The sequence below is a fragment of the Jaculus jaculus genome, chromosome 10 (assembly GCF_020740685.1).
Source record: "Jaculus jaculus isolate mJacJac1 chromosome 10, mJacJac1.mat.Y.cur, whole genome shotgun sequence".
Lineage (NCBI taxonomy): Eukaryota > Metazoa > Chordata > Mammalia > Rodentia > Dipodidae > Jaculus > Jaculus jaculus.
In genome coordinates this window covers 77,564,859-77,592,112 of record NC_059111.1, presented here as the reverse complement: position 1 = coordinate 77,592,112, position 27,254 = coordinate 77,564,859, and the positions used below count along the sequence as shown (strand labels likewise).

At 40.0% G+C, this 27,254-nt stretch overlaps 1 protein-coding gene across 8 annotated transcripts in view; it reads right to left on the bottom strand.

Moving 5' to 3' along the window:
* St7 (suppression of tumorigenicity 7) overlaps positions 1 to 27,254 on the bottom strand; it is a 312,701-nt gene that overhangs the window by 123,238 nt on the left and 162,209 nt on the right. For 5 of the 8 annotated variants that reach the window (XM_045160301.1, XM_045160302.1, XM_045160303.1 and 2 more), the window contains 2 exons: positions 19,704 to 19,786; positions 776 to 935 (listed from right to left, as the gene is read on the bottom strand). In XM_045160301.1, the coding sequence (XP_045016236.1) occupies positions 776 to 935; positions 19,704 to 19,786 (243 nt within the window). The remainder of the gene's footprint in view (positions 1 to 775; positions 936 to 19,703; positions 19,787 to 27,254) is intronic. The other 3 variants (XM_045160307.1, XM_045160306.1, XM_045160305.1) reach the window with 1 other exon arrangement.

Below are 27,254 nucleotides of genomic sequence, written 5' to 3'. Positions count from 1 at the left end.
ATACACTCACATTAACTAAATAAAAATATGATGCCATGACAAATGTTGCTATTGTTAAAAATATTAAAGATTACCAAAATAGTAAGCAGGGTGTGGTGGCACACGCCTTTAATCCCAGCTCTTAAGAGGCAGAGGTAGGAGGATCACAGTGAGTTAGAGGCCACCCCGAGACTACAGAATGAATTCCAGGTTAGCCCGAGCTAGAGTGAAACTCTACCTCGAACTCCCCCTCCCCACACAAAAAAAAAAGATTACCAAACTAGAGACAGTGCATATAACAAATCAAAAAAGTGGTGACATTTCATTTGGGTAGTAACAGATAGGCAAGTACAGGAATGAAAGAAACATGGACAGGGCAGTGACAAAAGCTGAAGGTGGTGAGGGAGATGAGAATCAGCTGGCACCGTGCTGAGAAGCCTACAAGGTGGCTTTATCACCAATGGATTGGGAACCAGAGAGTCTTTTACCAAAACAGGGAGTGAAATCAGACCTAGTTAGACCCAACATTGAAAATGTTCTCACCACCTCTCTATACAATAAAGGATAATGTTACTAACCCTTGTTATGTTAAAGCTTGTGACCATTAGCTAAATCAAATGAGAGAATAAGGAAAATTAATAGCATAAACAATTTCTTTCCCTGGAATGCTTACACCCTTCTCCAGTATAGGTTTGTCAAGACCCTTAAAAGTTAATTTCATTTTTTATAAGAAACTTGATGATTAAAAAATTCTTGCTGTTGTACATTCATAATGATTTTATAAGAGACTCCATACCTGAGACACTTTGCCTGTTGGAATCTGAGTCCCCATTGCTAGAGTTTGAATTATTGGAAGAATTATTGTCAACCCCTCCCAGAAGGGGGCGCAAGTGGCTTACTGACACTTGTTCAATGAAGGATGTTCCATACTTGCGAAAATACCACCATTCAAATATCTAGACAGAAAAAAAAGCATATTTATGATCTCAGTTATCATTCATAATTTCTGCACACATGCTCAAAATATGTCTACTAATTCTGGCCATCTTCCAACTTGATTCAGTGTAACACTTAGGGTTTCAATAAAATTAAACACAAATAATGTTTAGTTCTCAAAGTGATTTTCTTTCCTGAACTGGTTTTCAGAAAGAATCCATAACTAGAATCACAGACAAAAGAACATTGTTAAATCTGTTCTAAATTAATTTCATCCAAATCAATATAAGATTCAAATAGCAAGCCCAGAAGTGCATGTAAGACAGTTTTCAAATAATAGATTATAAAGTGTTTCAATTTTTGACATCTTATATTTTTTAGAAACAATACATAAAATTTTGAAGAAAAAATTCATTTTTAAAATTTTAAAGCTAGACCTTTTAAGTGAAATGCTGGTTGTAGCAATTAAAAGGAGGGGGGAGTGTGTGTGTGTGTGTGTGTGTGTGTGTGTCAGGCAACGTGGCATGCACCTTTAGTCTCAGGTATTCCACAGGCTGAGGCAGAGGGGTCACAAAAGTTCAGCCTGTTCCTGCCTCAGTGAAAAAGTGGGACTTGGTTTCCAAAAAAGCATGAGAGGTCAGTAAATATATGAATAGTTCCAGAGTGCGGAACTTAGTGGTATCCTTGCTAAGAAGTGCTGTACGGCAAACATTTGTTATCTACTATTAATATTTTAGCTCACAAGCTCACCAATCACTATGTACTTTGAATTCCAAAAAAAAAAAATGAGAAATAACTTTCCTTAATAAAAGGAAGAACAATGATACTCATGTGGTTCATGTGACTATACCAATATAGCAAATGGGTTCACTGAGCCTTTCTCACCTACACTCTGCCCATACAGTGACTACACTTCCCCAATACTGTTCAAAGTTGCTCTATCCCATCCTTTCTGATTTGGTATTTGTTTTTCCCTCAGTCATAAGTCATCCTGAAAAGAAATTTAAAGATCAGCTGCAAGTCAGGCAGGGTGAAACAAGTGCTCATGTGAGAGGCAAAGGCAGGTGGATCATAAGACCAGCCTGGGCTACATAGTAAAATTCTGACTCAAAAAAACATGCAACTTCTGTATTCCCAGCTCACCTCTATATTCCCAGCATCTGGGTGGCTGAGACAGGACTGCTAGTCTTGGATATACAGTAAGTTCTAGGCTATCCTGGCGTATATAGTAAGAATCTATCTCCAGTGAATAACTAAACAAGCAAGCAAAGAAACAACTACATGCCAGAGTCTCACAGGTTATTTATACTATTTTTATACAATTGGATGTGCAATCAACACTTTTATATCCTTCCTTATTTCATTGAAATATTTCATTATCTGCTCTGGAGTAGATATTGGCTATTATTTAAAACTGGATGTCTTCCCTCCTGTTCTACAAGATTTCTAAAAAAAAAAAAAAAAAAAAAAAAAAGCAGAAAGCAGAAAGCAGAAAGGATGTCTAAGAGTACCATAAGGAGGTAAACCAAATTTTCCCAATCCTATAATAGGACACCTTGGATTTAATAACAGAAAGTTACTCCTACTGGCTATGAATTTTCACATGTTGCAACATTTAAGTAATTTCTCTGGGCAAAGTAAGGAGAATATAGTATGACAATTATGAGGGTACAAGAGTAATCTACAATACTAAGAAAAGGAGATTTTGCAATAAGAAGGAAGAAAGTTCAAGAATAATATATAGATCATAGATCCATAAGAGAATCTACAAACCCAAATTAGTTTTATGATCTACTTGAATACCATTACCTTTAAATGTAAATTAAAAATCATATTTATCTTCAGGGATTCTCAGTTTCATACTAACAGGATATAAAACAACTGCTTCACTGCCTGAAGCATAGTTGGTTCTCAAAATGTTAGCAAAAATCAATTTATTATGTAAATGATATGCATGTCTTCCAAAGGTGGCACATTTCAAATAATGCTGTAAGGTGCTCCCTTTTTAGCTAGTCTATAATCAGGTTAGTATGGCTCTCATTATATCACCAGATTGTGACTGGATATCACTGTGACAAAAGCACTGCTCACTATGGTCCTGAGGAGCCAATAAAACCCTCAAGAGATTTATGGCTTTTCCTCTATTACAAAAGGAGGAAGACCCCAAAGAGTTGGCAAAGAATTGATAGTGGCTCTCAATCACAAGTAAGGAAGAGCCTTCCTTGCCCATATCTCTGCTCAATTTCCTATGCTATGCTGTTTGGGTTTCTGTAAGGCCTTAGTGCACTCATTCTACTACACAGCACCTAAGTACTTCAACCCAGTCTTGAGCAATGTCCCAAGGTTACAATAGTGTCCGTGCCATTAAAGCCATGTCACAGACTCAAAATGCCTCTCAAAGTTTGCTCCTGGCATGCCTGTACTTAAGCCCTCACCCCCACATATACACAAAACCTTGAGATTCTGCAGATTCCTGAGTTCCTCTTGCAGAACCATGGAACATGAGCACTAAAATATATAGTTTATTTATAAATGAGGAACATGGGCTATCCATCAGGATGTAGTGACCTGACCAAAGTCACAGAGTTAATGAAATTGTCAGCCTGAAACTCCAGGCCTTTACCACCATCTCACCAGACCTCTTTTTACAAAATTCATGTTTCATTTAAACAAGCCCAAACAGAAGCAGCTTTTCATTTCTCTCTAAGGGTCCTCTGACACTGTTTCTCTATGCTTTCTTAGCTATAAAAAAAAAATCCAGAAGTAGTCTATCAATTCATCCTAAAGGGCAAATGAGTCAAATTAACTGGACATTTGCATTATAATTGAAGACAGACCTTCCAACCCACACTTTTAGTGCATGAACAAACCTCAATACAGACTGGGTTATTCACACAACTGTTTGTTGCCAGGGAGAAGGATCTTCTCAGTCTTGTCATAGGACATCAGGAGTACCTCCCCTGCTGTGTACCAGGGACAGCAATATAAAGAACCTTGTCCTTTCCAGCAAATGTGAAAGGCAAGGAAAAAAAGGAAGGACTTGAATAAAAATTCAAGCCAAGCCTTCTAATTTCAGGTCTTAGTATAACAATTTTCCTTGTATCCCAAAACTCCTCAGCATTTGAGCAAGCACCTCACAGTATATTTAAAGAGTTGCACAGATCATGAGCTAGAGAGATGGCTTACCAGGTAAGGCACTTGCCTACAAAGACTAGATGACCTGGGTTCAATTCCTCATTTGTTGCAGTCAGGTTAGCATTGCTGGTAGAAATCACCAATCAAGAACAGCTTGTGGGAAAAAGAGGTTTATTTTGGCTTACAGGCTGGAGGAGAAGCTCCACGAAGGCAGTAGAAAACGTTGGCATAAGTAGAGGGTGGACATCACCCCCTGCCCCACAAAAGGTGGACAATAGGAATAGGAGAATGTGTCAAACACTGGCATGGGGAAACTGGCTATAACACCCATAAGACCGCCCCTAACAATACACTGCCTCTAGGAGGTATTAATTCCCAAATCTAGATCAGCTGGGAACCTAGCATTCAGAACACCTAAGTTTATGGAGGACACCCGAATTAAACTACCACACCATATGTTGGAGTCTGGTTCGCCTTGCTGGCAAAAAAAAAAAAACACCTGACTAAGAGCAGGTTGTAGAAAAAAAGGTTTATTTTGGCTTACAGACTCAAGGGAAAGCACCATGATGGCATGAGCAGAGGGTGGACATCATCTCCTGGGCAACATCAGATGAACAACGGCAACAGGAGAGTGTGCCAAACACTGGCAAGAGGAAACTGGCTATAATACCCATAAGCCCGCCCCCAACAGCACACTGCCTTCAGGAGGTGTTAATTCCCAACTCTCCATCAGCTGGGAACCTAGCATTTAGAACACCTAAGTTTATGAGGAACAGACACCTGAATCAAACCACTATATTCCACCCCGGATAATCATCCATGATGCAAAATGCAATGCATTCAGTACAACTTTAAATGTCCCCATAGTTTTTATCAATCCTAATGATATTCAAGCATCCCCATAGTAATATAGTATATCTATATATATATGCACAGAACAAACATTCACACTGCAAAAGAGAACAGATAGCATTGGGCATAGCAAAGAAATATTCAACCAATACAAGATTTAAAACAGGGCAAACATCAAACTCTGTAGCTCTACGTACAACAACTCTAGTCAGAGACAAATCTCAAAGTCTGATAATTTTAACCAACGACAAGCCTCTGGAGTTCCAGTTTCGCCCCTCCAGCTAGGCTACTCACAGGCCTGGAAAACTTCATCTGGGGCTGGCAGCTCTCCTTAGCAGCCACCTCGCATCTCCACTGTGTCTCTACTTCAACCCATGGTCCATTCTCATGACTCCATTGGGTCTCCATGCAGGCAATCCTGCTTCACACTGCCCATGGCTGTTTTCAAACCACAAGACCATATTGTAAATTCAATGACCCTCTCTTTTCTGCATTTCTTATACTCTGTAATACCAGGTGGGGTGTCAATTTGTATTAACAAATTCCCTCAGGGGGGAATAAAGCAGACTTTGAAGAACAGCATACTCATTCAGCATTCAGACCCCTTTCTGCATTCTTTCTGTTGTCCCAGTGCAGGTCAGCTGGCCCAATCTCAATGATTATAATCTCTCATACAATTGCAGCTGAACAGGTAGCAGTTTTGGGCCAAAGATTTCGTTTTTACTGTGCCATGTCCCTCTGTTTACACCAGTCCATTTCTACACAACCTGCACAAGTTCTCATGACACAGGCAGGCAGAATGCAGCAAGGCTCTCACACAAACTGCTTCTAGTCCAGTCCAGGCACCCTCTTTTTCTTGCTCAAAGCCAAACCACACAGTCCACAGTTCTTACTGCATTCAGCTCTTTCAACTCTGATCATAATAATCCATCAAACTGTACTTAACAGCACTGCAAGGCATCTATTAGACCAAGATTTGAAATCTTTTCACATTCCTCCCTCAAAGCAGTTCCAAAAGGCCAAAGCCAGAGTCATGTTTCTAGCAACAACAACCCCACTCCTCTGGTACCAACTTTACTGTTGCATTCAGGTTCACATTGCTGGCAGAAAACTCCTGGCCAAGAGCAGAATGTAAGAAAAAAGGTTAATTTTGTCTTACAGACTCGCAGAGAATTTCCATGATGGCAGGGAAACTGATGGCATGAGCAGAGGGTAAACATCACCTCCTGGGCAACATCAGATGGACAACAGCAACAGGAGAGTGTGTCAAACACTGGCTATAACACCCATAAACCTGTCCCCAGCAATAAAATACCTCCAGGAGGTGTTAATTACCAAATCTCCATCAGCTAGGAACTTAGAACACCTCCAGAAGAACACCTGTGTTTATGGGGAAACCTGTTCAAACCACCACCTAGGTAAAGCCAGATGCACAAGGTGGCACATGCATCTGGAGTTTGTTTGCAGTGGCTAGAGGTCTTGGCATGCCCATTATTTATTCCCCCCCCCAAAAAAAAATCGAATGAGTTGCATATATCCAAATAGGCAGATGGTGTTATTTAATGCATACATATTGGATATCACTTTGAATTCATTTCCCTGTTGCCTATAATGTAAATACCTATAATGTAAATCGTAAAGCTTTCATAAACAAATTTAGATTTTAAAAGTGGTTCTTAGACATGCTAGCTTAACATGCTGCAATAGTATGTGTGTATGTGGTGGCAGCAGAGCTATAAATTCCTAAGAGAAATGATGCCAAGATCCCAGAAAACATATCCATTCTTCCTTCCAGGTAACCAACCACATCTTCCTCTGAGACAGTAGAAAATAGGATGAGATAGAGAGAAACATTCTAGTTTGGAAAGTAGGAAATAATTTCATCTTCCTCACAGCTCAGAAGGTAAAAACAAAGACAAAACTGTGTGATCCTCACCTCAGGAGAGGTATAGGCAAGGGTTATCTTCTGGAATTAAGGAAGGTGGAGACAGAGTGAGAAGTTTGGAACTATACCTTGCAGGGAAGAGCATAAGCTGCACTCAGTGACCAGACCATATTTAAAAGCTAGTAGGTTTGGACCCAGTCACGAATACCCAGTGACCTCTGTTAGTACCAGACAGAAACAGAAAGGATCACCCAAGAGCCTAGTGACATAGCCTGGTTTGTAGCTAGCCAAAGGCACAAATGTCTCATTTCTACCCACAAGACGAGAACAAAAATATATCAAAGTGACATTAACAAGGCCTTCCCATCTATCTTGTGTACTACAAGTTGAATCTTTCCTAAAGATCACTAGAACATCCCTACTCAATAAGATGAAATCTTTGGAATTGCATGTTCTACAAATAAAGCACTTCTTTTCATGAGCCAGGGACTTCCCTATGTTCTGTATGTCCCCATCTTTCAAGGTTTCCTGTTAGAAATCCAACACCAAGTCCACCAAACCCATGGAGGTGACTTTGGCTAAGTGCTTTCTAAGAACTGAATCAGGTGGTAATGTCATTGAAGGACAGGTATAGTGATGGTAATGACTATGCGTAACACGTAGTGGTTGGGAGGGCTACTTCCAGATGGGTATACTGACAAGTTGACACCTTCTCTGCCTTTAAATAGATATCTAGTGGCAATTACTCTATATACATATGCATGCATGCATATATGCATTATGAATTAGCTAAAGAAAGTCATTATTTAAATGAAGTAAACCAAGGCAATTCTAAAGGATGCTAGTAATATCTGCAACTGTTTTGTATCTGTTTTTTAAAAAACTCGTTTTCTTTCTTTTGCATGTGTATGGTTTGTGTGCATGTACTCAGGTATGCCTATTCATATGTGTGTGGGCACACAAGTATATGTGTACATGTGGAAGCCAGAGGTTAATTATGACAAGTGTCATCCTCTATTTCTTCTGCACCTTACCTTCTTGAGACAGGATTTCTCACTGAACCCACAACTCATCAATTTGGCTACTGAAACTAGTCAGCAAGCCACAGGGATCTCCTGTCTTTGTCTTTCCAGTGCTGGAATTACAGACGACATGCACCACCACACCTGGTATTTATGTGTATTCTTGGAGTCTGACCTCAGCTCATGTGGTGGTCTGAAAATGCAAATGTATGTCTCCCATAGCCTCAGAGTTTTTCTTTTTTGTTGTTTGTTTGTTTTTTGATTTTTGAGGTAGGGTTTCTCTCTAGCACAGGATGACCTGGATTTGACTACTTAGTCTAAGGGTAGCCTCAAACTCATGGTGATCCTCCTACCTCTGCCATTCAAGTACTGGGATTAAAGCATGCAACACCATGCCCAGCTACAAAGAGAATGGGCAGGCCAGGGCCTCCAGCTGCATGCATACTTAGATGCATGCACCACTTTGTGCATCTAGCTTTATATGGGTACTGGGGAATCAAACTCTGGTAGTTAGGTTTTGCAGATAAGCATCTTAACCACTGAGCAATCTTACCAGGCCCTTAGGGATTTTTGATTAAGATTGAGTTTGCAACTTGAGACACCACTGGTGAAGAGGTGTGGCACTGGAGGCAGATCTGGCAGTCTAGCCCTAAAGTGTAGAAAGAGCATTTTTGAGCTCTGGCTGTTCATGCTTGATGGCTGGTGTGGTATTTCTCTCTCTACAGTGGATGCTGAAGTGAGCCAGTTCTTCCACCATGATGGAGCGTCCCCAGGATTAAGCTTAAAATAAACCCTTTCCTCCCCATAAGCTGCTTCTGGTTGGGTATTTGTCCAACAACAAGAAATTAACATCAGCTGGGTGTGGTGGCGCACACCTTTAATCCCAGCACTTGGGAGGCAGAGGTAGGAGGATCGCCGTGAGTTTGAGGCCACCCTGAGACTACATAGTGAATTCCAGGTCAGCCTGAGCCAGAGTGAGACCCTACCTCAAAAAACCAAAAAAAAAAAAAAAAAAAGGAGAGCCAGCATCCTGCTGGTGTTGGTGGAGCTCCTCAAAAAAAAAAAAAAAAGAAATTAACATCAATCAAAAGATCCTCTGGCCACAACCCTCCTTTAAAATTCTTTATTTTTGGGGGGGGGGGTTTCGAGGTAGGGTCTCATTCTAGCCCAGGCTAACCTGGAATTCACTATGGAGTCTCAGGGTGGCCTTGAACTCACGGCAATCCTCCTACCTCTGCCTCCTGAGTGCTGGGATTAAAGGCGTGTGCCACCACGCCCGGCTTAAACATTAAAATCACGCCCGGCTTAAAATTAAAAAATTCTTAAGTGCGTGTCTAGTGCCAGAAGGTGCTGCATGGGCGACTGGGGGAAATGACCAATATCTGTCCAAGCAACTCATTGTCTAACTTAATTAGCAACAAATAACCAGATGTGATCCCCCACAAGTGCAATAGTGGCACACAGCCATCGTGGGGAACCAGCTGCTCTTGATTTGGCTAACTGATCCCCTCAGTGGTACAAGACCCATAGCTGGAGCTGGGAAACAAGTCAGAACCATACCCAAACATATGCCCACTCTCCAATATCAAGCTACCATCAATCATGGGGTACAAGAGGGCCTACACCTATCAAACTCTCTATCAAAAAAGTAATTGTTATCTCAATTTTCTGGGTGCTAACTCACTCTCCGTTGAAGAATCTGCTTCTCTTTTTCAGATAGATGCAGATCCTAAGGAGAGAGCTGCCCCAACATACCTCAAAAGGGGCCCAACTGAAACGAAGGACAATTGGCGAAACAAGCAAGGGTGATGTTTTCCTGATGAACCGGATACCAGCACAAAGGGGAAGGAGACCAACACAGAGAAAAATCAACTCCTACCAAATCAGAGAGCCAGAGCCTCAGAGGCCCCCAACACCTCAGCACTGAAGCAGACCAAAAATGAACCCAACATGGCTCAGGGAAATTTTGCCAAAGAGGGGGCAGAAAGAATGTCAGAGTCACATGTTGGGTCATGATATGCAGAGACATTTATCATACCAATAACTGTGGGCTAACTCCACAATGCACGACCCATTTACATCAACAAGGAGGGTCCACTGGGAGGGGGTAGATCATGGATGAGCCTAAACAATGGTATGAAACTGGCTATATTTGCTGAAAACTAATAAATTAAATTAAAAAAAATAAAAATAAAATTCTTAAGTGTATCTTTCCTTCATATCCACTGTTCCATTCAAAGTCCTTTCCTACCAATCCATCATGACAGACAAAAGAAGGGAGGGAGAGAAGGAAGGTGTGATAGAGGAAAAGAAGGAGGGAAAAGGAGGTTGAGATAAAGGAAGGGAAGACAGAAAGAAGAAAGAGAAAGGGGAGACAGAGGCAGAGAAGAAGAAATAGAGGAAAACAAATAAAAAAAAAGTATTCATTAGTTTGTGTATACTGTGTCCAGGAATACTGGATAACTGAGTGGGTTTTGGCTTCCTGCTTCCTAAATTCCAGCAAATATCTCCTTAGCCACCTGTTTCACTAAACAGTGTGGCAACTACTTGCAGAAGTGGCATTCACACCCTCCAAATGCCATTACTAATCACCTGATATGAAAACATTAAGACACAGGAAGACAACAAGCCTCTCTTTAAGGTTGAAAGCCCACCTCCATGTGCGTACATTCACATTAATTACTGTGGCTTGAGGAAGACAGTCACTCTCCTGGGTAAAAGCATGGAGATCACCAAAAGATAGTCTGGCCCATGCCAAGCATCTTGAGCCCTGTAGCTCATGGTGTGGTGGCAGGTGTTCTCTAAAACCTTCCTCTCAAGACTGATTCAGGTAGTTTTCAGAACCCATTGTTTTAAAGAATCTCCCCAAATAATCCTGATGCTGCTAATTCATGTGCTCATAGGATCTTCTGTGCAGTCAACAAATATTTTGTAAGCATTTGCCCTGGTGAAGCTAGATGCACAAAGTGATACATGCATCTGAAATTTGTTTGCAGTGGACAAAGGTCTTAGTGCATCAATACACACACACAAATAAAATAAGTAAATAAATATTTTTGATAACCACAGATACAATCCTTGTATTTGTGATGCTTCCAGTCTAGACAGGAGGAAGATAACAAATAATTAGAAAAATATAATTACAAATGGTGCTAAAGTGTTGGCCATATTCTATACTGGCCAAATTTGGCCTAATCCAGAGCTAACTAGACAAGAGAAAATGCCTCCTCCTAAGAATATTTCAGTCTTCCCTTCAACCTTCCTATTTTCATCTTTTTCTCACATTTTTCTTCTTGTTCCTATTATTCCCACTCATCTATGTCACACCCACTCAACTCATGTCTGCATGTGTGTGAAAATGAGATTTACCAACTGCTACAACCTGATTGTATATACCATCCTAGGCACACTTGCATGACAAGAAAAATGACACGAAAGTGGTGAAAAGTAAGATTCTAATCATCAGCCATCTTAACCCCACAAAAGAAATTGAGCAAGTCATTTCCACATGCCAGTTCTTTGGGTCTTTACTTTTTAGATTTAAATTGGATGACTTCTTGGGGTCAGTGCTCTAGCTCTGAAATTATATGACTTGCAAGACTACCAATCTGTGCTTGAATGCAAATTGAAAAAGATAAAAAGACAGTTTTGCCCCATAATGCACCACTATTCTAATCATTGTAATGGTGAATCTTTTTTGATATTTTATTTACTATTTATTTGCAAGGAGAGAGAGAGAAAGAGATACAGGGGAGAATTGGCACACCAGGGCCTCCTGCCACTGTAAATGAATGCCAGATGCATGTGGCATTTTGTGCATCTGGCTTTACATAGGTATGAGGGAACTGAACCCAGGTCATCAGGCTTTGTAAACAAGCACCTTTAATCATTGAGCAATCTCTCTAGCCCTGTGATGGCCTAAACTTGATAGTCAATTTAGTTGAATCTTGAACCAACTAAGGCACATATGTCTGGTAGGTCTTGAAGGCATTTCCAGGAAAGATTTACTGAGAGAAGACCTTCACGGGTGGCACACTCTGGTGGTTGCCCAGCTCTAAAGAGATCTTAGGAAAAGTCAGTGCTTGCTTGCTTACCTGCCTTCACTTCTTGCTGGTGAGTGTGCCTCTAGCATTGCTGCTGCTGCCACCACTACCACATCTGGCACTCTTTGCTAACAACAGATGCCACCTTCTTTGGGTTCCAACATGAACTGAAGACTATTTTCTAAGAACTTTCCAGGTCTTTAACACCAGGTTGGAATTACTGAGGCATCCAGCTTTGTGGATCAAGCCAAGCAGCTACCATGTTCTTACCCTCTCCAGCTTGTGGATGGCCAGTGTTGTATGACCAAACCCCTATCTCCTAAGCCATTCTAATAAATCCCCCATTATAATACACATCCATTGCATCAGTTCTCTTTCTCTAGAGAACCCTAACTAATACAGTCTTCTTCACTTGGCTATGTCTAATTGTTAACCCACTTAAGAGTTCTTATTCACAGATCCTGACATGCATTTGTCTCTTCTCTGCCTGACAAATAGTCTCCTGCAGAAGATAACTAATTTTTATGGTGAACCCAAGAAGCTCTAACTTGGGTAGGCTAAATGGCCTCAGTTTCCTCCCATTATCTACAGGCTTCCCTACCATCTAGCCACCAAAACATCTCTCTCATTCTGCATTCTAGAGCCAAGAGACAGGTTGCTTTAGTATTGTTACAACCCCCTCCCCCCCCCCCACCGCACACTATGAGCTCTTCTGATCATTTCCCCAAGTCCTTTTATTTTACTTTTAGCTCTGGAGTCACCATCATTTGGATTGTCTATATGATTGTCAATTAAAATGTTAACTGAGGTACAGATCAAGTTCTTCACGTGAAGAGGAGACAGAACACCTCTAGTCTCAGTCTGCTACTTTTCTTTTCAACACATCTTAGGACATGGCCAGAGAGATGAAGACTTGATCCTCATCATTTATCTACTCTATAACCTTCATCACATTAGTTAATCCATGGGTCTAGTTATATCCAACAGCGTAAGCATACAGGTTATATTTACCATGTAGAATTTTGATGAGAATTAAATGAAATAATGTATGAAGAGTGCTTACTATAGTGCATGCATAGAGGAGGAACCCAACAAGAGTTCCTTCCCAGTGTCATCCCATCTACCACTTTCTAAAAACATGCTTCTTTCATGTCTAATCTATGAGCTACTTTTAAAAACTTTTACTCCTCAATTTTCTTTATTTTGTTCTTCCTTATGACTTAAAAATCATTGCCTAAATGTCTTTTTTTATACCTCCCCATTTAATATATATGTAGACACAGGGGTATGCCCATATGCAAATTAATAGGGATACAGTAATCTCTGCATAGATTTCATTATCATACATATACCGTGATTTCTCCATTCTACCAACATTATGAAAAAAACACATGGACCATTTTCTCTCCATATCTACTTTACTACTTTCAAAGTGAAAATAAAACCCTAATATTTTCTCCTTCAAAATAAACAATGCCTAAAGAGGCTACTAAAACAGATTGACCATGTTCTTCCTAGCACATGAAGATTAAATTGGCAGGCTTCAAGTGTGAGAACAAGTGCAGTTCCTGTGGCTGGAACTGGCCTAGGATGGGAACACTTGTGCCAAACAGGCAGAAGGGCAGCTTGAAGTTAAGCAAAGGAGAGGCTGCTTGCCTGGGTATGGTGACAGGAGCCAAAAGGAAGAGTGAGACAGGTGGTATAGCAAAATCACTGTGGCTTAAGCTTGTGAAAGGAGGCCTCTGTATACTTAGAAAAATATATGTGTTCATTTTTTAAAAAATTTTTATTTTATTTATTTATTTGAGAGCGACAGACAGAGAGAAAGACAGATAGAGGGAGAGAGAGAGAATGGGTGCGCCAGGGCTTCCAGCCTCTGCAAACGAACTCCAGACGTGTGCGCCCCCTTGTGCATCTGGCTAATGTGGGACCTGGGGAACCGAGCCTCGAACCGGGGTCCTTAGGCTTCACAGGCAAGCGCTTAACCACTAAGCCATCTCTCCAGCCCATGTGTTCATTTTTTTAACAATTTTATGTAAAAGGCAGTATCCTTGGCTGGATTAATTTTATTTCTGTGTATATTCACTCAGTCCATTGACTTTTTTTTTTTTTTTGGCAAGCCCAACAGACTGGCCTGTTTTTGTTTATGCAAGACAGCAAGAGCAAAAGAGAGAGAGAGAATTGATGTTCCAGGGCCTCCAGCCACTGTAATAGAACTCCAGATACTTGCGCCATCTTGAGTGCATGTGTGACCTTGTGCACATGCATCACCTTGTGTGCCTGGCTTACTTGGGACCTGGGGAGTCAAACATATGTCCTCAGGCTTCACAGGCAAGCTCCTTAACTGCTAAGCCATCTCTTGAGCCCTCCATTGACTTTTTATTCACAAAAGAAACACTAGGCTTTTGTTTGCTTTTAACTCTCTTCTCTGTAGCCATCAAACAGCATGGCAATTTCAGGTTCCAGCATAGGAATTCTGAGGTCTCCAAATAGCTAATTTCCTCTGTGGCAGCCTTGTGCTTTGAGTGTTCATGGCAGGTTCTCAGAACTTTGCTCAAGGGAGAACAGTTAGGTACCAGGAAACAAACTACTAAGCAAGCAGCGCATGCACACTTTCTAAAGCACATGACTCCTCCATATCTTGGAAGTGTAGTTGGCAGAAGGGAATAGTGTCTGCATGGAAACCTCATCTCAATGGCTTCCAAGGCCCTAGGGTGTGTGGGGAGGTGATACCACTATCAACAATCTCTGAGACAGCAGCCTGAGGCTATCAGGAGCTATTACTGCAACCTATAGTTACTATTCTCCTAGAGCAGGTCAGTATTTTGAGTAAGACCTTTCAAACTCCTCCTACAGGACAGGCTTCTCTGCTCAATGTATCTATCAGTCAAGGGGTTGCTTTTGGAGATACAGCCAAACAAACAGACAAACAGCCCAGTAGTTACTGTGTAGTTTAGCCCCGGCCAGCAGGGAGTTGAACAAGGACCCGAAGGGAAGTTAACCTGAATGAGAGAAGGCAAACAGACACAAGGAGGAGACCATGCTAGGTGTTTGTCAAGGCCTCTGAATCTTTATTTTTTACACAGTGGTTATATAGGGGAAGAAAAAGGCGGGAATAAGCTGGCTGACGTGATTTAGGGCCTTTGAATTGTCAGGAAACCTAGAGGGGATATAATCAGGTGTTTATCTAATCTTGCCTCACTGGCTTAACATCCTGACTGTGGCAGGCTTCACAGCCTGACCATAAAACTGGCTTTTTGCAAAAGATAAGATTCTATAAGCAGTCTGCTGACCGACATTCCAGAAGTACCTAACAGAAAGCTGGATGGACTAGCTTTCTGAATAATGAGTCAACTTATGAACAGGCCCAGGCAAAATAGAGAGGCTTTTGCTCTATGGCTCCTTACATCAATCCAGGAGATGTGCAAAGGTAATCATGGCTCAGGAAACTCCCTTTGTTGTAGAGACTTCATTATCCCTGATTTTATAAGAGAAAACGCCTTTGGCCTGGCTAACCAGCATGAAAACAAACAACCTATACTGCAGTACTAATTTATACCTTGTAAACCCATACCAAGATACAACTAGAATAAAAGATGGAACTGCCATTTGAACAGCAGGCCAGAGAAATGGCTAGAACTGTAACCTGAAAGGCAGTAAGACAAGTGATGGTAAGATTGTGTGTGTGTCAGTCCTGCTCTGTCATTTGCTGACACCTTAAGGCAGGTTACAGATCTTCCTGATTTGTACGTCTCATAGGCAGCAATCACCTCATGGTGCTGCTGTGAGGAGCAGCCTGGAAAGGGCTCCAGGTCACTGCCTGGCACACAGGAATCATCACAGAAGCCACCAAAGATAACATCCTGAGGAGGAATGCAGGAACAAAAAACTGACTTTTCTCCTTTACAGTGAATTCCTGGTTTTAGTATTAAATTGCATACAAAAAGTTCATATTATTCTATTTCTTTGATAAAAAGGTCAAGTTTATTTCAAATAGGGAATGTTAAAATATGATTTCAAGTGTAAAGTATAGCTATTCAATGGAGATTTGTAACACCTCTTCTCTGTTACCTAATATATACATATATATATATATATATATATATACACACACACATACATACATATATATATGTGTGTGTGTGTGTGTGTGTATACACACACACATACACACATTGACAGACTATTCTGTCTTCAGAATATACTTATCAAGAATTTATTGAGCATACTAAGGCATTTTTTTAATGTCAAAATTTTTCCTTGTACAGTTAAAAATACTGAGGGAGAAACCTAAAAATGCAGCTACTAGGCCTACCTTTGATATAAGTAACTACATGAGCTGAACTCATAACGCTTTTCTTTCCTTTGGAAGTTTCAGATTCCTAATAACCTAATAACCTCAGAGTCCTAGAAAGCCCACCCTTTCTGTTCCCCTATGGTCTTCCACCAGCAGTTGGTTGAAATCTATCTCCCTTCATGTTAACCCTCTCTCTCCACCATCACCTGTGCCTTGTCCTGTCCTGAATACTGAGCAGTTCCAGTGTATTTATAGTTTCTTACCTAAGTCTGACTAGCATGCATACACCTTCCTAATGAAAATCTTATTTAACCAAGAAAGAAACCTTTGCAGTGACTTGTTCCCATGCCTTCAATATTTAGCCTAACTATTTTTCTGGTGGCAATTTCCACCATTTTTTCCTAGCAGTTTCTCATAACTCTGTTCTACCAAATCCTCTTTCTGGTCCTTTTCCCCTGCTCCAAGTCCCTTGGAGTGAAGAATTTAAAAATTTATTTTAATAATTAGGAGCTTTACTGTATGGATAAAATGTATGTTGGTGCCATTTCCCTTGTTTATGGAAATGGGGCATATAAGAGGATAACAGGAGGAATTTTTTAAAATAGATTATTCAAAGATTTTTCTCTTTTCCAGTCTTTATTCTAGTCATATTCAAAGATTTTGTTGTTGTTGTTGTATGTGTGTGTGTTTTACTTTTCTCTTTATTGTGCTACACCATTGTTAAGGTCTTGAAGTGGTTGCTCTCTTAAGCCTGTAATTACCAGATTTTCAGATTCACATTTTAGTAAAATCTCATCTTACCAAAGTTGAAGACATGTGGGATTGCTAAAGTTTTTTTTTTTTTTCCTTTGCTGAGTATATATACTAAAATACTACCATAAATTGTTTCTTAGCATTTCAGCAGGGAATTTCATCATTCAAAATCAGGAGGTACACAATCTGAGAATAAAATACAATCCCTGAGTAGAATAAACTAATAACCAACCTTGTAGATTCATGGGCAACTTTCCATACAACCTTTACTTTCTCAAGTCTCCAGCACAGGCAAGAAACTTCAGACATATATATGTGGGCAAATCAGTACTCAAGAAGCAACATGCTAGAAACTACCACACCTACCCTTTCCAGTGAAGTTTTAGCATACTTTCTCTTGCCTGAGGTTGGGTTTTACATTATAGCTGGCTTTGAACTTTCTATCTTGGGAGTGGCTCCTGCTGATATTCTTCACATTTTGGTTCCATAGCACCAACATTTCATGTAAGCCACATGATTCAGCAAAACAAGATGAAAGTAGAGATGCTCTCATTAGTAAGACTTCTCCCACACCACCAGTATCCATCATTGCTTTCAGCCTCTGCTTTGTAGGCTTTTCTCCAACTTTTGATCATGGTTCCCTGTAAGTTCACACTTCTGAAATCTTTCACTGTCTTATGGTCTTTGCTCTACATGTTTGTACTCATCTCTTATAAAACTTTTGTTTTTCTACTGATAACTTATTGTTCTTAAGATCCACTCTGTGATATTTTACATGTATCAATTTCTATGATAATTAGTAATCAAAAGATGATGTATACAGAAGAAATCTTTTTTAAACCCTTTTTATCCTTAAAGCTGATTTAATTATGTGAAAGTGATCTCAAATGAGTTTGGATGGTCTCAATTTATGTTTACTAAAATGAACTACTCTGGGCTTTATAATCTTGCATATTTACAATTACTACAGAGTACAAGGTAAAGAAGGTATATAGATGATAATACTGTTTTTACAATAATATTTAAGGGCTGGAGAGATGGCCTAGCATTTAAGGGACTTGCCTGCAAAGCCAAAGGACCCAGGTTCAATTCCCCAGGACCTATGTAAGCCAGATGCACAAGGTGCCACATGCATCTAGTGTTAATTCACAGAGGCCAGAGGCCCTGGCACACCCATTCATTCTCTCTCTCTGTGCCTCTGCCTCTTTCTCTTTCATATAAATAAAATACCAAATATATTAAAAATAGTCTTTGAGATTTTTAAAGGAAATAATAAAGAAATAACTGCAAAGACTGAAAAAAAGATGATGAAATGGAAGAAAACACTTAGAATCACCTCAATTCATGTAAATACAGTTAAAAGGACTAACATATATTCCTACTAATATACACTAAGTCCAATAATCCATTATGATGAAAGAATGAAAAATATTTTAGTTGAAGTGAGTTACACTTACTTTTTAAAAAAATTTTTTATTTATTTATTTGAGAGCAACAGACACAGAGAGAAAGACAGATAGAGAGAGAGAGAGAGAATGGGTGTGCCAGGGCTTCCAGCCTCTGCAAACAAACTCCAGACGCGTGTGCCCCCTTGTGCATCTGGCTAACATGGGACCTGGGGAGCCGAGCCTCGAACCGGGGTCCTTAGGCTTCACAGGCAAGCACTTAACCCCTAAGCCATCTCTCCAGCACGAGTTATACTTACTTTTTAGTATCTTTTACTTGCTTGCTTAATTTTTTCACTTTTTCTTTTATTTATTTTGTATATATTATAATAGGTTATATTCCTATCCTCTCATCCCTGCTCCTGTTATTCTGGGGGCCCTTCTCAGTGGGATATTAGTATCCACTGTGGACTCAGTCAGTCCCTGTGGGGTTGCTTGCTTAATTATTTTAATATTCTATTTTTACTTATTTGAGAAAGAGGCAAATGTGTGTGTGTGTGTGTGTGTGTGTGTGTGTGTGTGAGAGAGAGAGAGAGAGAGAGAGAGGGAGGGAGGGAGGGAGGGAGGGAGGGAGGGAGGATGGGTATGGCAAGACCTACAGCCACTGGAAATGAACTATGCAGATTCATGTGCCACTTTATGCATGGGTCCTAGAGAATTAAATTTGGGTCCTTTGGCTTTGTAGGCAAGCACCTTAATTTACTTGCTAAACTATCTCTCTGGTCCATCACTTATTTAATTTTTATAGTACTGGAGACTAAACCCAGTGCTTCATGTAAACTAGGCAAGCACTCTACCACTAAGTAGTAGCACAAACCCAATGTGGCATACACCTTTTGAAAATATACGTGTGTGTGTGTGTGTGTGTGTATCTTCATTATTTGAAAGAGAGAAAGAAGCAGAGAGAGACAGAATGGGCACGCCAGGGCCTCCAACCATTGCAAATGAACTCTAGCTAGACACATGTGCCACCTTGTATATCTGGCTTATGTAGGTCCTGGAGAGTCAAACCTGGGTCCTTTGGCTTCACAGGAAAGCACACCTTAACCACTGAGCAATCTCTCCAGCCCTATAATATCTTAAGACATGTAATTTGACATAAAATTATCTTTCCCTAATTTCCTTTTTTTGTTTTTATTTTATCAACAGCAATATATTATCTTAGAATTTTCTGTTTCAAATGCCTCAGAACCATGTAAGCAGGGTAGTGAAGGTAGTGAAAGTCCTCTATAACTCCTTGTTTTTAGAATGTTCACGCATGTAAGACAAAGCTGCCAGTATATACTCATTTAGATTTTTTTTCTTGAACATATGTTGAGACACATGCCAATATTTTCTTAAATTAGAACCACTTACCAAAATAAGCCCTGATATTAGTGAGGATGTGCCTGTCAGAGCAACGTAGAACTTCGGCGTTAGGGTATTCAGAAACATGCTCACTGGGGAAAAAGGAGAAAGAGAGACGAACAATAATAGTGTGAGTATGTCAGTAAAGACAATTATTTTCATCTTTTACTGGTGAAGTCATTTGTAATTATTTGTTTATGATGACTAGAATTCCAATAATCATAGCAAAGTCCCACTAAGGGCTAATCAATATACTGACTCACAAAACTAGATACTGAGTTATACAACCTGAAAGAAAAAAATCTATGTCAGAGAATAAACAATAGCTTTTAAATTTCTGCCTCTCAAATATATTATTGTGAATGCTTTTCATGTATTTTTAACCCATGGAAAGTATAAAAAAGCTGGCTAGGAAACTATCAGTTAAAAAAGGAAGGCGGGGCTGGAGAGACGGCTTCAGTGGTTAAGGCACTTGTCTGAAAAGGCAAAGGACCCAGGTTTAATTCCCCAGTACCCATGTAAGCCAGATGCACACACACAGTGGCACATGCATCCAGAGTTCATTTGCATTAGCTGGAGGCCCTGGTACACCCATTCTCTCTATCTGCCTGCACACACACACACACACACACACACACACACACACACACACACACATTCACTCTCTCTCTGTCTGTCTGTCTCTCTTTCACTCTCTTTCTCAAATAAATAAAAAGAAATTAAAGGGGAGCTGCTATTACATTTGCTTTGTGGGACCTCTGAACAAATGGAAAACAACTATCCAACTGTACTTAGTAGTTATTCAAGATTATAATGTCATGGTTATCCCTAGATTGCCCATCAAAATAATTTGATTCAGGAGCTGGGAAGGTGGCTCATTGGATAAGAGTACTTGGTATGCAAGCAAGAGGACCTTAGAAGGCCTGATTCACCCTGAGTTCAGTTCCCTAGCACCACATAAACATCTAGGCAAGACCACACGACTATATCCCCAGTCCCGTGTGGAGCAGAGAAGAAAGGACTGCTGACACTTGGGACAAAAATGACAGCTCTAGATTCAAAAACAGTCTCTATCTCAAAGGAATTCATGGATGAGCAAAACAGAAGGGTGCCTGATGTTCTCCTCTGGCCTGGCCTCCACACATGTTCATGAAGTTTGTGCATCTACACAATATACACCCATGCATATAACACACACACAATACACATGAGCATGGCAAAAACAGAATCTGATTTAAAAAGAAAAAAGATGAGAAACCACTAAAAATGAAAGTTCATAGCCAGACACTTTCATCACAAATTTCTACTACAATATTCATTATCAGCTATATAGTTTTTAGGATGATTACTAAATATATGTTTTATTAAAATGCATTTGAGTCATTGTTATTTTTAGACATTGCATAAAATTTTAATTCCAAAATAACAGATTTGTTTTTCACATGAGTATTTACATTTTTCTATTAGATTTTTGGAGTCACATTTAATCTGGCTTTAGAATGAAAGTCTTTAGAAGTAGGACTGTCCTACTCAGCCCAGAAAGCAAAGTAAGGCAACCAAGATGCCTGGACAGGATATTATCAAACATGTCAAAGAGATGTGCCCATATTAAAGATCAGGTAAGATGTCTACTGAGGCCTCAAGTGTATGAAGGAATTTCTGCATATGTCTAGACAAAAAAAGGATCAAGAGTAGGATCAGAGGGCAATTTGAGCAGAGGAAGGGACCTGCTGCAATGTGTGAGGAACAAGCATAGCCTTTGTAAGCTGATGCAAATGTTGCGAAGGGAAGACATTTGAGTTTGAGTAATAACCCCTTTACAAAGAACAGGATACAGAAAGAAGGACTGACTCCATTCATCCTGGCTACCCAGGCATCCTCTCAATAAGCCATTCTTCCTTTTCACTCACTCTTACATGAATTAGTTTGATTATGGCTTGTTATCTGTAATCATAAGAGACTGGATTAACACAGTGTGCTCAGTCATGGTTTAGGACTTGAACTCAGTGGACTCTTCATGGGAAGGCAGGAAAGCATAGTAGTTGTAGTAGGGCTACAAGGCAAGTTCTGGAGGTATAGCTGCGTTGAGGAGGCTTTGCTAACACATTTAAAATAAAAAGAAATAATCATTTCCTGTTTAATAGTCAATTAGTGGAGGGAATCCAATATTTAAAAGGGAAAGACACTAAACAAATGAAAATGTCCCAGAGCACATAACTGGCAGTCTGAATCTCAACACCCTCTGCAAAGTATGAATGGCCCAACACTGCCCATTTTTAGTAATCAAAACAGAGTGTTTGCTTTATTATTCTGTAGTTATAGACATTCACATCTGCACTAAGTATTTTTTAGCAGATTTCTGGGAAAATGAGCATAAAAGTCAATAAAATCAATTTCAAAATGAAAGAAGAAAAGATTTGCCTGAATTAGAAGTGTTTTAGTAGCAATTAAGAGTAGCCCTATGCAATAAATGCAGAAAGCTTTGGCAACAAAAGATTTTCTACTGCAAGTCATCAGTCCACTGGAGGCAAGACTCTCCAAATAATTAATAAGTGGAAAAATAGGGGCTGGGTATTTGAAGAGCTAAAAATAAAGATTTCACTCATTTTTTATTTAAGATTACGCAGCAGTAGTAATTAATAATTAAAATATATTTCTTTATTATAGCCACTTATAGAAAGCTTGCTGGAACTGAGAGATAACAGTGTGCATTAAAAGAAACAGAGATACAGAAAATGAGGAAAACAACAACAGAAGCATCCAGAGTGGGAGGTACTCATTTGACAACTTATTAATCTTACAGTGTAATTGAGTATTATGACTAAAATTATTTGGTGTCTTTAGCCTCTTCCTCAGAGTAACCTTGTGACAGATAAACCCTAAGGTTATTTCAGTGACCCTTACCCTCCTGATACTAACTCATCTTTCCTTATAAGTGTGGGGAAGACTTGCTTCTAACAAATAGCTATGTAAGAGGCACATTGGTGGCAGACATAGAAGAAACTCCCCTGCTGGTTTAATGACATGGTGAAAAGCCTTCGTGGCAATGGAGTGTTGGTAGCCTCCACAACAGCCAGAGGATCACTGAAGTCTTCAGCAATACAGTACAGTGAACCTGAAAGCAGCTTCTCCCCTGGGTGAAGTTGAAGACTGAAATCATAGCCTGGTCAGTTCCTCGATCATAGTTTTATGAGAACCATAGCAAGTGGCCTGCTAAGGCCATACCCAGACTCAAACCACAGAAACTGTGAGATAATAAGCATGTGTTGCCTTGAGCTGCTATATTCATGGTAACTTACTGTACAGCAGCATAGGTCTGATGCAGAAACTAACGTAATAATTAATGAATACCAAAATAAACATGGACATCTGATAATGCTGGCTAATTGCAATATGCTCTTTTTGAGTGCCAAGAGCTACTCATGAATAAAATATAACTTCTACTTCTGTTGTCATTCCACATGTGAATATGGACCTCTCCTTGAAATACTGCTTAATACTAAAGTAGAAACCAAAAGACATTCTTAAAAATATGGAAATAAAATATTTTCTTTATGCCCCTGGGAATGTGTTTTTTTTCTTCTAGACATATTTTCTTCTAGACATATTTTCTTCTAGGCAAATATATGTGTGTATGGGGGGGGGACTTGTGCATGTGTATGCATGTGCACACAAAGGCCAGAATTTGACATCAGATGTTCCTTTCAGTCACTTTCCACCTTACTTTTTAGAGACAGTGTCCCTCACTGAACCTGGAACATCATTTCAGCTAGACTAGCTATCCAGGAAAGGATCTACCTGTCTCATCTGTTCAGCACTGGTATTATAGGCATGCATCATCATACACATCACTTTACATGGGTTCTGGGGAATCCAAATACAGATCTTCATTCTTGCATGGCAAGTACTTTATCTAATGAGGCATCTTCCCAGCCCCATTTGTACCATTTTAAGAGATTAGTTTTATATTCAAGCAGTTCAATGAAGATTACAGGTGCACTATGAGCACTGCTCATTTATTGCTTCTACTCTCCCTACCCTTCTCCCTGCTTTCTTTGGACTGACAAGGTCTCCAGCTTTCATGCATCACAATTCTCTTGGTAAGTACTATGGCATTTATCTTTGTGAAGAAAAAAACCATTGGAAATTATTTTTAGACCTGTTCCTATGTCAAGAAACCCTCATAAATCATTCTGTCTACTCTTTTTTCTACCCTTGATGTTGCCTTAGCAACTTTACAGGTATACTGTTTCTGCTTTAGTGGGCATCTGGCTCCACTGAGGAATGGAGCTGAGCACATTCTTTCTCTTCAGTGGTGATCTGAAAAACCATTATTACAGCAGACAACACAGGCGTGAACAATGCAGCATTCAGCATTCATGTCACCTTTTCCCTTGCTAGAGGCAGGCTATCTGTCACCTTTCCCTCTCAACATGAAGAGCCTTAATAACCCTAATGGACAAAGCAAAAACTCATCTGATGGGTTCCCTTTCACTTAAAAATAGGCAGGTAATGAAGAAGTGCATCATGATCAAACAGTGAAGAAAGACTTTTCTATGGCATACGTTTTCAGCTATGTAAGATATGATTTAATTTAGGGTTGAAGATAACTTTATACATTTTACAAATATCTGTCTTGAAAGAGAGAAAATTCCCAAACAGTTGCACTGCAGAGACAAGAGAGAGGCCCCTTCCCAGACAATATGTTCTGGCACTGGGCACCCAGAGCCTACAAGCACTCAAATCACATCCCAGTGCTCTGTATCCCAGCAAAAAGCTGGGCTAGGCTGGATAGCACTTGGTGCCTGATGACTGTATATGGACTAAGCTCTATGAGAGAAGGCTTAGCAATGGTCCCCATATTTTCAGTAATAAATTTCATAGAAAGATAAAACTCCATGCTCTGAATACACATGTATAGAGGCTGGAGAATACCTGCTAATATTTTTTTTTCTTTTTTTGAGAAAAAGGCAGAGAAAGAAATAGAAAGAGAGAGAATGGGCACACCAGGGCCTTCAGTCACTATGAATGAACATGTGTGCCCCTTTTGTGCAACACTGCATGCTACTGTCACTGTACATCTGGGTGTGTGGGACCTGAAGTTTCAAACATGAGTACTTAGGCTTCAAAGGCAAATGCCTTAACTGCTAAGTCATCTCTCCAGCCCTGCTAACATATTCTTTCTTTCTTTCTTTTATTTATTTATTTTTTTGGTTTTTTAATGTAGTGTCTCACTCTAGCTCAAGCTGACCTCGAATTAGCTCTGCAGTCTCACAGTGGCAAACTCATGGTGACCCTCCTACCTCTGCCTCCCGAGTTCTGGGATTAAAGGCATGTGCACCATGCCTGGTTCCTGCTAATAATTTTTTTAATTAAAAAAATCCAGGGCTGCAGAGATGGCTTGGTGGTTCAGGTGCTTGTCTGCAATGCCTAATGATGGTTTGATTCCTCAGTAACCATATAAAGCCAGATTCACAAAGTGGTACATGCATCTAGAGTCCATGTACAGTGGCTAGAGGCCCTGGCACACCCATGCTCATTCTTCCCCCTGTTCCTCCCTCCCTCCATCTCTCTCTTCTTGTAAATAAATAAATAAAATCCTGAAAAGAAAAATCCAGGCTGGGGAGAAAGCTTAGTGGTTGAATGCTTGATATGCAAGCATGAAGGATAAAAAGGGCCTGAAACCATCCAAGTTTAATTTCTTAGCATCTATGTAAACAGCTAGGCATGGCCATACATATCTGTTAACTCAGTCCTGTGGGGGTGAAGACTAATTTACCACTAGGGCTTGCTGACCAAACCAACCAAACAACTGTGATAAAATGGCAGCTCTGGGGTGAGTGAGTCTATCTTAAGATACCAAGAGGACAGGGGCTGGAGAAATGGCTCAGCAGTTAATGGCCCTTGCTTACAAAGCCTAACAGCCTGGGTTTGATTCCTCAGTGCCCACATAGAGCCAGATACAAAAAATGGCTCATGCACCTGAAGTTCATTTGCACACCCATTCTCTCTCTTTTTCTGTTTTTCTCACTCTACCTTAAATAAATAGACAAATAAATAAATATGTAGAAAAGGAAACAGGTAGGCAAGTGAAAAGAGGACACCAAACATTCTAAAATGTGTTATATAACTGACTTTCCCTTAATCATGTCAACATATTTCAGTCTATTATTTGTCATTATATGTGTGCTTCATCTGTTTTCTTTCTATGTCCTATGTAAAATCTGCTGTAAATTCAAAGGCAGGTAGCCAGCTTTGGTTCAATAGCTATGTGTGTGTAATGAGTGTCAGGCACTGCATAAAGTGCTGGTATATGTCCTCACGAAACTCTGGATTTGTGGAGAAGCAGATACAGAGACAATATAATAGGCAATTATAATTCTGAGTGTTACTCTACTACTATATCAACTTGGGCTAGCATGGGAGACAGAATGGGCCTCAATGTTCTCATGTTCCTTTGAGAAAGCTGCTAAGCATCCCCCTAAAAGACTTGCACTGGAATCATACAAAATACGGCTGTATTTGGTAGCCAAATTTAAGAAGTCATTTGGTAATCCCTTGATGATTTTCTGCAATTATTCTATGCACTGATTTTTTTCTTAATGCTTGTAGTCAAAAAGTTGAAAGCCTGGATTGTTGAATTCTTAAAAGGCAAGGTGTTGCTACAAGGAGCTATAACATACATATTTCTTATAGGCAGGCTTTCGTGGGTGATGTTAAAAAAAAGGCTCTTGGAGGGCTTTGTGTTCATGCTGGAGAGCTCCATGAGCATGCAGAGAGCTCATTGCATCAATCATGCAAAATAAGCTATGACTTTTACATCATCTTGACAGAAATTTGGTCATTAGCTTATTTACTTCCTCTCTGATTGAGAGTTACACAGAAACTCTACTTTTAGGAAGATTAACTCTTATAGTTTACCTTCTTGTTGCTAGGTCAAAGCACCTGACCAAAAGCAGCTGGTGGGAGACAAGGTTTTATTTTGACTTATAGTCTTAATGATGGCAGGGGAAAGCATGGCATGAACAAAGGCTGGACATCACTCCTGCCACAGCACATGAATAAAAGTAGCAAGAAAGTAAGTCAGCCTATGTGGCAAGGGGTCGCTGGCTATAATACTCATTGACTGCCCCCAGTAACACATCTCTTTCAGCAAGGCTCACCTCCCAAACTGCCACCAGCTAGGGACCAAGCATTCGAAACACATGAGTTTCGGGAGGCACATCTGACTCAATACAGTTTCTACCCATGTGGACCAGAAGTGGTTAATGAACAGAAGTCCTTCCTTCCAGGTTTTGAAAGAAGATTGGGCTTTGAACATAAGACTGGAAAGGAGAAACAGAGGGCAAGGATTCTTAGTAAATAAGACAGCACATACAAATGGAATTAGGTTGAAAAAAATGGGGCTCATAAGGAGACACTGGGAGAAATACCAGGCCAAATGATCTTTTTGTTTGCAATTCTGGGGATCAAAACTAAGGCCATACATATGCCATGCAAAGACTGGATCACTAAGCTATACCCTTATCTTGCAAAGCAGACTTTATTTAGCAGCAATGA